The sequence below is a fragment of the Thunnus albacares genome, chromosome 18 (assembly GCF_914725855.1).
Source record: "Thunnus albacares chromosome 18, fThuAlb1.1, whole genome shotgun sequence".
NCBI lineage: Eukaryota > Metazoa > Chordata > Actinopteri > Scombriformes > Scombridae > Thunnus > Thunnus albacares.
The window spans coordinates 11,444,482-11,459,885 of record NC_058123.1 but is presented as its reverse complement, the minus strand read 5'-3'; the positions used below and the strand labels follow the sequence as shown (position 1 = coordinate 11,459,885).

Here is a 15,404-nt window from a genome sequence, read left to right as displayed (position 1 = left end):
AACACAGGGAGTGAGAGAAGGACGGGGGCAAGAGGATTAGTATTTCTTATAACAACACATCAAGAGGAAATCTCACTTTGACCTAATTATGTCAGATCTGTGTTAAAGTTAGAAGAATAACTTCAGTATAAAATAAGCCCGAAAAAAGCCGAACACACCAACAATTCATATTATTTCAGGGGAGTACAGGCCCCTTCCTCCTTTGGGGTCCCTTCTACTTGTTCAGAGACAAAAGTTTACTGAGTAGTCAGGAACAATAAAGCTGTCACTTTAGATTGAGGAAGGGAGAGCGTGGTCTTTCTGTGTCCTCCTTTCATGCTTCGAACAATCAATATGGTAACGTTCCCAGCATGCTACATGAAATACCGCATGGAAAACAGGAACAGACAGACCTCTCATCTCAGTACTTACCACCGCTACTCTTACACCACTCCCTATTTGAAAACACATGTAGCAGGTGAATACACAAATACACATACAGCTAGAGCTTTGATGTTGAGACAGGCAAATACACAGACGTGAATAACATGGGGCAAAGCAAAAGGCTATTCATTAAATCCTCCAGTCAAGATACACAAGCTTTTGCATACTGTGAATAGGTTTGTCTCAGTTGTGGCCAAACGCCTAACAAAGCTCTACAAGCTGAACTGTAGTCCAGCCCTGCTGTTACTGAATCCATCAAAGTCATATTAAGATCCACTCAGTTCTACATTGAACATAACTTCTGTTGGTCACCGACTGGCTATAGTGGCAGACTCCTGGTTTGAACTAACACAGTCAAATTATAAAGTTATTCTTAGGTTTCAGCTGGTGACCAAAGGTGACCTTTGCTGTTAGAGCCTGTGAAACACTCTACCTACTGAGAACAGATAGGCAACATCTTAAGCGTCTTTTAAATCTCTCCTTAAAATATTCTATAGAAAAGCATTTATGAATATTTAATATGTTGCAGTGTTTTATCATCCCACTCTCGCCGCTTTATATATTTATGTACTTTGTGCTTTTTATGATCTTATGTCTGTACACTGTATATAAATGAAGCCAGTTTGATTATTGTAAACATCTTACAGCCTTACATTAATTAAAATGTATTTATCTAAATATATGTTTCTCTTATTTGTTTTTATCTTGTGAACATATAACAATTCTTTTAACCATGTTGAGGCGTTGCTCTATGGATGACAATGTAGGTCTGTCGGTTAGTCAATCGGTCAGTCCATCACTTTGGTCCAGATTCCTTGCCAGGAAATTTGGCATGAAATTTTCATGGTGCCCAGAGCATGAATCCAACTGACTTTGGTGTTCCCCTGACTTTTCCTCTTGTTCCACCAACAGACTGACATTTTTGGCTTTTAGTGAGATATCTTGACAACTATTGAATGGATTGCCATGACATTTGGTACAGATATTCATTGAGAATGAATCCTAATGACTTTCGTGATCCTGTGAATTTTCATTTAGTGCATCAGAAGGTCAAAGTTTTCAGTTATCCTGTGAAACATCTACTGGATGGATTAGCATCAAATTTTGTACAGATATGCGTGGTTCCCAGATGATGAATCCTAATCATTTTGATGACTCAGACAGTGAGGGTCACGTTTGTGGCTTGGAGTGAAATGTCAGCAACTTTCCCCAGTCATCAGGTCAAAACTTGCAAAACTAATAACACTGCCATCCGCCTCAGCTGAAGAGATAAGATTGTCCCCTGAGCATAATAACAAATTATTTTGAGGGCCCACTAACCTCATCATGCTTCCAAGGGATTATAACTTTCTAATTTTAATAGCCCTTTGGCTTTTCCTCTAGTGGCACTGTCAAGATAAAATAGATGTTTATTTCCACTACTGATAAAGCTCCAGGAATATGAACAAATGAGCTGTTTGTTGTATTAAACACCTCACCTTCTAGAGGGAGCTTTCCTGGCTTAACAAAAGCACTGTATTGTTATTGTGTGGTGTAGGAAACCTAGCAGACCACCAGCAAGGGGCCACTACCCACTGTGTCTGGTCTAGTCTATGTAAAATTACCAAATTCCTATTCAGGGACAAGTCATTTGTCACCTTCCCCTCATCAGCAGGTCATTGCATACTGACCCCGCTTGGCTCACATGGAAGCTGAGGGACTGCCAACACACCCCAACCCTGCCGGTTTCCCAATAAACCTAGCAGTGTGAAAGAGGCTTAACACATACAGAGAGTCTACTGCTGGGAGGATATCAGTGGAATGAGATCTTTCATACTGGTGCAACTGGGGTAAGGGGGTAACTTGATACGCCTGAAATAAATCACACTGCCAGGCTAGCAGATAACTGTGTGTGTCTGCATGTGAGTGCTATGCATCATGTGACACCCACACATATATTTTACTGAGTAAGACTTTGTCTTAAAATCAAAAATGAACTTTGACAAGATTTCTGTTTTTTACATAATGTCCGCCAGTTCGTGGAATTAACAGTCTCAAGAGGCAGATTTTTGCCAAATCGGTGCTTCATTAGAGAAACATGTGATCTCTGCATGTACAAAACTGAGCAAGAACTATTGAGTACGCTAATGAGACCAAAACCTTGGTAAAGAAAAAAAAAAGAAGAGAAGCAGCATTCATTCTTAAAGGTTCAATCTGTCTAATTTGCAACTGTTTCAAAACTTTCAATGCCTTCACTGAAACATAGTTTCATTTAAAAAAGGTCTTGTTTGTCTGTGAATTTCACTCCACAGTCATCAACAGTTGCATCAACATTGCAGTTGCATAAATTAAAGTACTTAATGTTTGGTTTAATGTGGCTTTGTGATGTCAACTGTTGTGCATTTAGGCAAATGCTAGAATGCTTGGTAAAAAAGACCCTTACATGCAGATTAAAAACTTACTCTGGGAAAGCATTGACACAAAATAAGAGCTCACACCTCCCAAATTCTTGCAGCCACAACCCCCGCTACAAACCCTGCTTTAAACAATATAAACTGCAACAGTGTTAACACATTTAAACACTGTTATTTAGGATGCCGAGGTCATGTCCTCTGTGATATTTTCTCTTCATTTTAAGGCATGTGTGCAGAATTTACACCAGTTGATATGCTTTGTCAGTTAGACCACCAAATTCAGGACAAACCCCTTCCCCCCTCACCCCCAAAAAAACCTCAACCCATCAACCCAGCATCACTTGACCCTCCCCCGAGTTATTTTAATTGCACCCTTGTTTTGTGGTGGAGAGGCTTTCCTATTGAGTCCATAAAAGTACCTTCATTGACTACGAGGGTACTTCAACAGGGCTGTTAGCCTTAACAGTAGACCGCCCCACTTGTTTTTAGTATGTGTGGGTACAATCTCATATTAATACCAGTCTTGTGGTAAGGGGTGATGAAAATATCTTAACTTTGAGTAAACTGTATTTTTTTTTTTTATCTTAAGGGACAAGCCTATAGTGCAAGTGCTTTGTCTATTTATTCTGTTTTGTTGACTTGTAAGATACTATAGCTGATAAAAACGAGATTGTTTGCAGCCATGAAAGTATTTAATGACATTAATTCATTCATTGAATTAGACATGTGAACGCAATTGTGATCAAAATCGACCACAAACACCATCTCTATGCAACCTTATCTGTAGCAGATGATTAACTCCCTGTTGTTACAGGGTATTTGGAGGGTTTTCTCTACTTCCTGCAACCATTTTCTTTAGAAAACTATGTCATTTACAGCATTTTTGTAGAATTCCAACACAGGGACCGATTCTGAGCACTAGAAAGCCAAGTGAACTCTAAATGCCATCTAAGCCTTTCTGTAACATCTTGAAAAAAAAGCCATCTGATACACGTAGTGTAACATAGAAGCAGGTTTATTATGAAAATAAGGATGGAGGTGTGTCATATGACAACACTGAATGTGGGCCAACAGCACTTTCTTGCCTACGCTGTTATCAAGGCAAAGTGAACCATGTGGGAAAGTTTTGAACTTTGAACACTGAACTACACAGTCTGTAGTCCTGGAAATCCACAAAATCTTGCTTTGATGATGAAAGTTATGGAGGGCATTACTGTAAATGAACGGTGACTAAAATTAACTGATGGCTCTGAAACATGTTTACTCATGCCGACCAAAGGCTTCCACTGATGCAACCAAACTGGACTACTCCAGATGTTTGTATTTAATGCTTAATAATATGTTTGTTTGTATTTGTGGTCCATTGACTTCTCTGTATCTGGGATTGAGGATCAAACAACTGAAAACTGAATTGATGTTTACATATATTTAAATACCCATTTCCCAACAGCTTTATATGTCACAGATAGCCTTTCATGCAGCAGTTTTACTATCATTCTTCCCACAGACCCAACTATGTGATGATGCAACATATCTGACGAGAAACCATCACTTGACTGTTTTGAACTCAGGATCTGAAAACAATCTATACAGACACTCCCCAACATTCATCTTTGGCCCGCTTTCACACAGCTGTTTAACTGTTTCTACCTGTAACTCTTTCTACCGCAAACCCAACTACGTGATGCAGCGACACATCTGACAAGAAAGCTTCACCTCACTGTCTTCACACTCTTTTCTCATTGACGTCAGGATCTTGAAACACAACAAAACAACACAAATCTACACAATTACTTCGCAACTTTCATCGTCAGCCGATGCTGCTTCTCGGACTTGATCTCAATAAACTACAACTTAAATGAAGAAAACATCTTCACAACTTTGACAACACATAAGTTGCTTTGAGAAAAAAGAAATGCTGCAAATAAATTATAAGAAAATTAAGAAACACATTCACGATTCACCAATGACACGGCAAGTCTTACACAACATAGAGGACGTTTTCAGGGAAAACAAAAAATAGAGGAACAGGCTGGCAGTTTTGCCACCAAATGGTAAAACTAAAATAAATATTGTCAAATCTTTTCAATGGCAAAGTTGACTGCACCGCTTCTGCAAATCACTCGTCTGGGTCTATTCATTGGTTTTTATTCCCCCCCCGGGAACTTTTGTGTGGTGACTCTATCCAGTTTACTTCTGTACGATTTGGAGCATTTCTGTATTTGCAGTCTTTTTCTGTATATGCAGCGTATGTGTTGTCAGATTGGTGAATGTGCTTCTTAGTTTTCTTGTTTTGGCCCATTTACATGTACTTTCTTGAAGCTGCAGTGCACTGAGCTCTCTTAGCCAGCACACATTTATTTGTCTGTTTGTTTTTTTAGATTAATCGATTAAATATTTGTTACAAAATGGTGAAAAATAACAATTTCCTGAAGTCAAGGGGTGATTTATTAAAACTACTTGTTTTGTCCGACCAACAGCCTAAAACCCAATGATTTTTCGTTTACTATCATGTATAAAAAAGCAGTAAATCTTCACAATTAGGAAGCTGTTAACAATAAATGACATTTTTGAAAGAAAATACAAAACGATTCATTGATATAAAATAAAATAGTTGCCAATTAATTTTCTGTCAATCGAATAATCTGTTAGTTGTTAACTAACAATGTATGATACATGTACGAAATCACTTATCATCAAATATTGTATTTTATGTAAGCTTTGAATCTGCTCTATTCAAACATCTACAGCAAAAGTATAATTTATTACAGCCAGTTGATTGACAGAAAATTCATCTGCAACAATTCTTATTATCAATTAATCATATAAGTCACTTTTTATGCAAAATCCCAAAAGTTCTCTTGCTCCATGCAGCTCCTAAAATGTGGACACTTTCTTTTTTTTTTTTAGTTTTGACTTTAAAATCGCTATTTGCTGACATTTTATAGACCAAGCGATAAGTCCATAAAATAATCTATATTTCATAATATAGATTATTTTATATATTTTATTATTTTATATAAATCTTAATAATAAGATTTATTAATAATAAAAATAATTGTTAGTTAAGTTGCTAAAATTAACTGATGGCTCTGAAACATGTTTACTTATGCCGACCAAAGGCTTCCACTGATGCAACCAAACTGGACTACTCCAGATGTTTGTATTTAATGCTTAATAATATGTTTGATTGTATTTGTGGTCCATTGACTTCTCTGTATCTGGGATTGAGGATCAAACAACTGAAAACTGAATTGATGTTTACGTATATTTAAATACCCATTTCCCAACAGCTTTATATGTCACAGATAGCCTTTCATGCAGCTGTTTTACCATCATTCTTCCCACAGACCCAACTATGTGATGATGCAACATATCTGACGAGAAACCATCACTTGACTGTTTTGAACTCAGGATCTGAAAACAATCTACACAGACACTCCCCAACATTCATCTTCGGCCCGCTTTCACGCAGCTGTTTAACTGTTTCTACCTGTAACTCTTTCTACCGCAAACCCAACTACGTGATGCAGCGACACATCTGACAAGAAAGCTTCACCTCACTGTCTTCACACTCTTTTCTCATTGACGTCAGGATCTTGAAACACAACAAAACAACACAAATCTACACAATTACTTCGCAACTTTCATCGTCAACCGATGCTGCTTCTCGGACTTGATCTCAATAAACTACAACTTAAAGGAGCAAATGAAGAAAACATCTTCACAACTTTGACAACACATAAGTTGATTTGAGAAAAAAGAAATGCTGCAAATAAATTATAAGAAAATTAAGAAACACATTCACGATTCACCAATGACACGGCAAGTCTTACACAACATAGAGGACGTTTTCAGGGAAAACAAAAAATAGAGGAACAGGCTGGCAGTTTTGCCACCAAATGGTAAAACTAAAATAAATATTGTCAAATCTTTTCAATGGCAAAGTTGACTGCACCGCTTCTGCAAATCACTCGTCTGGGTCTATTCATTGGTTTTTATTCCCCCCCCGGGAACTTTTGTGTGGTGACTCTATCCAGTTTACTTCTGTACAGTCTTTTTCTGTATATGCAGCGTATGTGTTGTCAGATTGGTGAATGTGCTTCTTAGTTTTCTTGTTTTGGCCCATTTACATGTACTTTCTTGAAGCTGCAGTGCACTGAGCTCTCTTAGCCAGCACACATTTATTTGTCTGTTTGTTTTTTTAGATTAATCGATTAAATATTTGTTACAAAATGGTGAAAAATAACAATTTCCTGAAGTCAAGGGGTGATTTATTAAAACTAATTGTTTTGTCCGACCAACAGCCTAAAACCCAATGATTTTTCGTTTACTATCATGTATAAAAAAACAGTAAATCTTCACAATTAGGAAGCTGTTAACAATAAATGACATTTTTGAAAGAAAATACAAAACGATTCATTGATAATAAAATAAAATAGTTGCCGATTAATTTTCTGTCAATCGAATAATCTGTTAGTTGTTAACTAACAATGTATGATACATGTACGAAATCACTTATCATCAAATATTGTATTTTATGTAAGCTTTGAATCTGCTCTATTCAAACATCTACAGCAAAAGTATAATTTATTACAGCCAGTTGATTGACAGAAAATTCATCTGCAACAATTCTTATTATCAATTAATCATATAAGTCACTTTTTATGCAAAATCCCAAAAGTTCTCTTGCTCCATGCAGCTCCTAAAATGTGGACACTTTCTTTTTTTTTAGTTTTGACTTTAAAATCGCTATTTGCTGACATTTTATAGACCAAGCGATAAGTCCATAAAATAATCTATATTTCATAATATAGATTATTTTATATATTTTATTATTTTATATAAATCTTAATAATAAGATTTATTAATAATAAAAATAATTGTTAGTTAACTTGCAGCCATATAACTTATTGTCTTTATTTATCAAGGTAAAGTGAGAAAGCAGTAACAGTCACCTTCTTTTTAGCTCATGCTGTCCTCCTCATGTCTAATTACTGTATAAATAAATGGAAGTTCGAGAACTCTCCAAGTGAGGCTTAATAAAACAATGTGTGACCAGCTTGAGGGAATTCAAATAACATCTTAGCTAATTGCTGTGTGTACAAAACTCCACACTGAGTTCATAAGTTCAAGCATTTTCTTGTTATGGGCTGATTTGTGATTGACTACGCTTTTTCATGTGTGGTGTTAAAAATACCACCCAGTACCATGAACAAGCGATACAGACCCAGCCCTTCCTTATTCTTAGCCGTGGAATTTGTCTTTTGACACATCTGCTGACATTAGCATTAAAGGCAGAATCACACATAAACAGGCCATTAGGAATTCCCTTTAAGTCTACAATCTGCTGTGTCATTTTTTTTTTTTTGACACAGTGCATGCTAAAGAATCAGGAACTGAACATAAATTGAATCTGATCTGAGGAAGAGAAAGTGCTGATTGCATAGTACAGAGCCACTCCTTCTGGGAAAAAACACATGACCCATTACTGTCTATTTCAACAAAAGACAAATCATGAGAAAAGTCACTTAATTTCTGCAAGTGCAACCATGTGATGACATCTGTTGATACATGTTAATAAAAAATGACACCAAATTCTGCTGACTTCAAAGGTTGGTGTTATTATTGTTCATCCTTTCTAGGTCATCTGAAAATTTAAACCACAAACTGACCTCACTATTTCTCAATGGTCTGCAGACTTAACATGAAAGTGATTACAGCTCAACAAAGTAATGAACTCTCAATCTAATCGTCTACAGCTTGCAAACAGTGGAGGGTTTGTATCTGAGTGAACATATAATACAATCCCATCACTGTAACAATGATTCTTGTCATTCTCAGACCCAACTTGTACACAGCTGTTCATTCAAAGGGAAACAAATGCATGAAATTAGTCATTAATTCCCCACATACACACTTGCTATATGAAGTTCTGAGGATGAAAGTGTTTTTAGTTTTGTTTACCTTTTTGAGGCGGTTGTGCACTAACATGATGACAACTTGACCCAAAACTAAGCGAATCCAAACTATCAGTAGGGCGGCGCACGTGATCCCGACCACATATACCACGCAGCATCTTTCTGTCATGTCTGCAGGTGCCACTAACACAGAGACTCGTGGAGGGAGATGGGTGGAGACGTTAATTGAATCTTTAAAAAGATCTTCTAGCTGCACACAGGCGGTGTACTGAGAGCTACTTCCCTCTTCCTCTTTTCCCCCGCTGCTTTCTCTTCGTGTTGTTGCAAAGTAGAACAAATTTCTTCATGCTTGCAGACGAGCAACTTAGCTAACGGCGATGGGATATTTAGTTCGTCCTCATTAGTTTCTAACGCTAGACTAGTTCATAAGTTTCTAACCCCGACGCGGTCACGCCATCCGCCTTTTAAAGTCAGTTGCACTGCTACTAAAATAATTACGGCAGTCTAGTCAAAGTCGAACGAGCGCAACTCAGCTACCGTAATTAATGCAGTAGCAGCGCAACTAAACGAATTTAAAAATTGTTATCTTCCTGGATTTTAGTGTTTCTACTTTATTAAGTGGGCTACGTAGTTAAAGGATTTATCTATTAGTCTGTTTTAATTGTGTTTATTGTTGATATACGATCGGGAGTCTGCACGCTGTATTTTATTTTGAAAATTGAGCAGATGGTCTATACTGTTTCTGTATCTGACTTCCTGCCCAGCTCGATCTGCTCTGTGCAGCTTGACACGGGTTCTGTCAAAAATAGAGTGGGAACTATGTTTTAGCTGCTTCTGGGACACTTCTGAAATATGCTGCGGCTGGTGGGATCACAAGCATTGATTAGAGTGACTGCGATAAATCTGGCGGCCACATGGAGCCAGAAGGCTACACAGGCGCGCCCAGTGCCCAGATCAAGCCGTAGGCTTGATCCCAATGTGCGTGTCTGCATCATGTTTCAGCCATTGATGTATAAAGAGAACTGGATACAGTGTTGGAGGCGGGGCCCTGTTCATTCCTATGAAAGTTGCTCAGTGGTGCATGAAGTCAAAAAGGTTCGACTTCTTCCGCATCGTTTCCACATCTGTGGGGCCCATTGAGCAAGTGCACTAGTGACTTTCGTTGGCTGAGCCAGCTACTTCAGGTTTAGCCCTCCGGCTAACTTGAATGGGGTTAGAATAATTCAATTGTGCAGCTCTTCTAGACTTTCAAAATGTGATCTGACTGAACGGATCAAATTCTGATAATGAGACGAGTCTGTTTGCAGGGGTTGTGAAGCTCAAAAAAAATTTGTCTGCTGATTTACAGACGTCTCTTTCACAATAACAGTGTATGGGGAAAAGGTCTTTTTGGGCACAATAGCATCACGTGAACTTGTAATTACACAGTTTGGCCACTATGTCAAATTTGCTTCACAGCTCAGCACTGTTCCTGGGGGCTTGGTTCCAGCTCCTACATGGCCGTCGGAGCTGATCGCAGTACTTTAGTCAATGCTTGTGATCCCACGAGAGACGCTGCAGCGCATTTCAGAAGCGTCCCAGAAGTGGCTCTCCACTCTGCTCTGCTAAACATAGGCGCCCGGTCTATTTTTGACGGAAGCTGAGTCAAAACTGCGTCAAGCTGCACAGAGCAGATCAAGCTGGGCATGAATTCAGACACAGAAACAGCATAGAGCATCTGGTCAATTTCCAAAGTAAAACATCCCGTGCAGTCTCCCAATCGTATATCAACAATAGCAAGTCAACAAAATCGGGCAGTTCAGATGCGCTGCTTCTACAGTAATTAAGGTAGACTAAAGGCACTCCTTTGGCTTTGACTAGGCTGCTGTAATTACTGTAGTAGCAGTGTAACTGAATTTAAAAGGCGGATGGCTTGACCACAGTCAAAATGCTGCGCATCTGAAACACTCCCAGTGGGGTAGAACCAAGCAGCAACCTCCGGAGCTGAAAAGTGAAGCTAATACGGAAGTGCCAAAAACCTGCATTCTAACTAATGGCCATCAAGGGGCGACTCCACTGGCTGCAAAAAGAAGTCCGATGGTATGAAAGTCCGTGAGAAAATGACCCTACTTCTCACTTGATTTATTACCTTAGTAAACACTTTCCTAAGGAGTTTATGGTCTCAATTGCTAGTTTTAAGTCTTCTGCAATACATCATGATGTTGATTTTATAAGTTATGGTCCCATTTTATTTTAATTTGACGTTAAAGCAGGGTATGCTTTAGGGCATAGCTATGTTGTGATTGACAAGTCACTACCACGGCAACACCGTTGGTTACATAATGTAACCATGGCGTAACCCCAGATCTATGACTATAGGCATAGCTGCCTCTATTTCACAGTGTGTTTTCAGTTCATGAAAGTTAATTGTAACATTTTGGTCTCCTAAAAAAGTTTTGTTCAGCGTTTGGTTGTGATAAAAGACCCTCTAAGGAGTCGGATGTTTTTTCAGTGAGTACATTTTGTTTTGACGGTTTTAGGCCTGTTTTTCGCTAGCGGGAAATTAGCACTAGCGTTACCATTATCACTGTTAACCATAGATTGTAAATGCTAACCAAGCTAGCAGCTAGCGCTCTGGTCAGCTCCACCATCTCATCCAAATATGGTCACTTCTGGCTCCAAAAATCAAACAGGACGACAGTCAAATCCAAGATGGCGATGGTCAAATCGCTAAGCTTCAAAATGGCAGTTCGCAACCCAATGGGTGATGTCACGGTGACTACGTCCATATTTTTTATCATCTGCACCGTGCCCGGTGGGATCCCGGCCAATGTCTATTTATTTTTAGTTAATGATAAGCAGTTAACTTTGACATCTATGAGAACTGCTGAGGTGAGATAAGTTAAATCTACGACAAAAATGTGCCATTAAGTATTTGTAGCAGGCTGTGAAGTCCCTCACACCCTGCACGCGAGTTCACCTCGCGTGCAGGGTGTGAGGGAGTTCACGCGAGGTGAACTCGTGTGCAGGGTGTGAGGGACTTCACAGCCTGCTACAAATACTTAATGGCACATTTTTGTCGTAGATTTAACTTATCTCACCTCAGCAGTTCTCATAGATGTCAAAGTTAACCCTACTTCTCACTTGATTTATTACCTTAGTAAACACTTTCCTAAGGAGTTTATGGTCTCAATTGCTAGTTTTAAGTCTTCTGCAATACATCATGATGTTGATTTTATAAGTTATGGTCCCATTTTATTTTAATTTGACGTTAAAGCAGGGTATGCTTTAGGGCATAGCTATGTTGTGATTGACAAGTCACTACCACGGCAACACCGTTGGTTACATAATGTAACCATGGCGTAACCCCAGATCTATGACTATAGGCATAGCTGCCTCTATTTCACAGTGTGTTTTCAGTTCATGAAAGTTAATTGTAACATTTTGGTCTCCTAAAAAAGTTTTGTTCAGCGTTTGGTTGTGATAAAAGACCCTCTAAGGAGTCGGATGTTTTTTCGTTGAGTACATTTTGTTTTGACGGTTTTAGGCCTGTTTTTCGCTAGCGGGAAATTAGCACTAGCGTTACCATTATCACTGTTAACCATAGATTGTAAATGCTAACCAAGCTAGCAGCTAGCGCTCTGGTCAGCTCCACCATCTCATCCAAATATGGTCACTTCTGGCTCCAAAAATCAAACAGGACGACAGTCAAATCCAAGATGGCGATGGTCAAATCGCTAAGCTTCAAAATGGCAGTTCGCAACCCAATGGGTGATGTCACGGTGACTACGTCCATATTTTTTATCATCTGCACCGTGCCCGGTGGGATCCCGGCCAATGTCTGTTTATTTTTAGTTAATGATAAGCAGTTAACTTTGACATCTATGAGAACTGCTGAGGTGAGATAAGTTAAATCTACGACAAAAATGTGCCATTAAGTATTTGTAGCAGGCTGTGAAGTTCACCTCGCGTGCAGGGTGTGAGGGAGTTCACGCGAGGTGAACTTGTGTGCTTGCGTGTGCGCGAGTATGTGTGAGTGCACTGTAAACATGTGTCGTACCTAGATGGTAACCCTAGATATGAGAAACTCTTGCGAGATTTGTTTCATTTCAGAAGCTGGTAACAATGAATGTTTCACATTTTTGAAAGAAAAAACTATTTAAACGATTAATCGATAATCAAAATAGTTGCTAATTAATTTTCTGTCTATTGACTAATCCATTAGTTGTTTCAGCTTATGATACATGTACGAAGTCCAAGTGATTAGTCCAGAAAATAATCTGCAGATTTATCAATAATAAAAATAATTGTTAGTTAACTTGCAGCCATATAATTTATTGTCTTTCTTTATCAAGGTAAAGTGAGAAAGCAGTAACAGTCACCTTCAACAAATGACTAATGAATTTTCAATAGATAGATTCTTTACTGCATTAAGGTCATTAACAGCAATAAGTTGTTTAAATCTCACATTCACTTTTCAGGCTATTATTTAGAGTTTAGCTCATGCTGTCCTCCTCATGTCTAATTACTGTATAAATACATGGACGTTTGGAAAGTCTCCAACTGAGGCTTAATAAAACTGTGTGACCAGCTTGAAGGAATTCAAATAACATCTTAGCTAATTGTGCACAAAACTCCACACTGAGTTCATAAATTCAAGTGTTTTCTTGTTATGGGCTGATTTGTGATTGACTACGCTTTTTCATGTGAGGTGTTAAAAATATCAACCAATACCATGAATAAGCAATACAGACCCAGCCCTTACTTATTCTTAGCCGTGGAATTTGTCTTTGAATCTTCTGACATAAGCATTAAATTGCAGATTCACACATTTAACCACAGGGCATGCTAAAGAAACAGGAACAGCATAAATTAAATCTGATTTGAGTAGGCTATCTAGGTATGGGTATAGTACAGGCTACTGAAACCATAATAACCCATCCTCCTCTATTACAAAGAGTCTGAGCTGCTTAAAAGAGCCACTTTTTCTAGGAAAAAACACGACCCACTACTATCGATTTCAACAAATGACAAGTCATGAAAAAAGTCACTTCATTTCTGCAAGAGCAACCATTAGTGACATCTTTTACATGGAATTTAAATAAACAACAGCAGATAAGCGACCAGAGTTTCAAGTCATTGAATGTACTATAAGAGCTGAGCAACCATGTAATGACATCTGTTGATACATGTTAATAAAAAAAAGACACCAAATTCTGCTGAATGCATAGGTTGTTATTATTCTTCATCCTTTCTAGGTCATCTGAAATTTTTAAACCACAAACTGATCTCACTATTTCTCAATGGTCTGCGGACTAAACATGAAAGTGATTGCAGCTCAACAAAGTAAAAAACTCTCAATCTAATCGTCTACAGTTTGCAAACAGTGGAGGGTTTGAAACTGAGTGCACATATAATACAATCCCATCACTGTAACAATGATTTCTGTCATTCTCAGACCCAACTTGTACACAGCTGTTCATTCAAAGGGAAACAAATGCATGAAAATTAGTCATTCATTCTCCACATACACACTTGCTTTATAAAGTTCTGAGGATGAAAGTGTTTTTGCTGTTTTGTTTACCTTTTTGAGGCGGTTGTGCATTAACGTGGTAAAAACTTGACCCAAAACTAAGCCAATCCCAACGATCAGCAGGGCGGCACAGGTGACCCCGACCGCATATATCGCGCAGGATCTTCGTGTCATGACTGCAGGTGCAGGGGACTCGCGGAGGAAGATGGATGGAGACGTTAATTTCAGCCTAAAAAATAATGAAAAAAAACACAACTACTAGCGGGATTTTCTAGCCGTTCACCGGCTGTATAATGAGAGCTGCTCCCCCCGTCTTCTCCTTCCCCGCTGCTCTCTCTTTGTGTCGTTCAAAAGTGGAAGAACTTTCTTCAGGGTTGTAGACGAGCAACTCAACTAACGGCGAAGGGATGTTTAGTTCGTCCTCACTAGTTACTAAAGTTGCTAAGTTACAAAAGAGCTGCCGGGACGTATGTTTACTTCTAGTTAATGATAAGCAGTTAACTTTGACAGTTACGAGGACGTCGAAAGCGATATACGTTAAATCTACAATACTAACGTGCAACGAAGTATTTGTAGCGGGCTGTGAAGCCCCTCCCACCGCACGCGGGGACATCTCTGATTGGTTGTAGCAGTTTGTGCGATCCGTGTGTGAGTGTTCATGTGCGCGTGTACGTGTGTGCGCGCGCTGTTAACACGTGTCTTGTCTTGACCAGACGGTAACCCTTTGCGAAGCTCTCGCGAGATTTGATTCAAGTGATCATATTATCCAAACCATGAACTTTCCCTAACATTAAGCAAGTCTTTTGTATGCCTAAACCTAACCTCAGCGTCCTCACATCATATAACATCAGTATTATATGCGATAAAGAAACAATGGGTACAAATCTCGCGAGAGTATCGCAAATCTAGGGTTACCATCTATAAACTCCTTCGCCTGCAGCTTCAAGGACAGCAAGTTGCCCTGAATTTGAATTGATTGTTAATTTACCTCTTTTATTTTTGTTTTGTTTGTTTCTCTAACAAACCCAGGTTTTTGATACCGTGATTGACTTGTCTTATTATCTGTTAAATGTATTGTTCAACAAAGCATTCAAAATAAAAAATGAATAAATAAAAAGGACAACAAGTTGAGTCATTTTGTGTGCCCTCAAAACG

At 38.6% G+C, this 15,404-nt stretch overlaps 1 protein-coding gene across 3 annotated transcripts in view; it reads right to left on the bottom strand.

Moving 5' to 3' along the window:
• Nucleotides 1–14,830, bottom strand: part of LOC122968115 (lysosome membrane protein 2-like) — a 30,110-nt gene extending 15,280 nt beyond the window's left edge. Inside the window, exon 1 of one of the 3 annotated variants that reach the window (XM_044333095.1) lies at nt 14,301–14,830. In XM_044333095.1, the coding sequence (XP_044189030.1) occupies nt 14,301–14,423 (123 nt within the window). In that variant the 5' untranslated portion in view covers nt 14,424–14,830. Of the gene's footprint in view, nt 1–8,783; nt 9,177–14,300 lie in introns of those variants that run through there. The other 2 variants (XM_044333093.1, XM_044333094.1) reach the window with 2 other exon arrangements.
• Nucleotides 14,831–15,404: the final 574 nt, after the last annotated feature.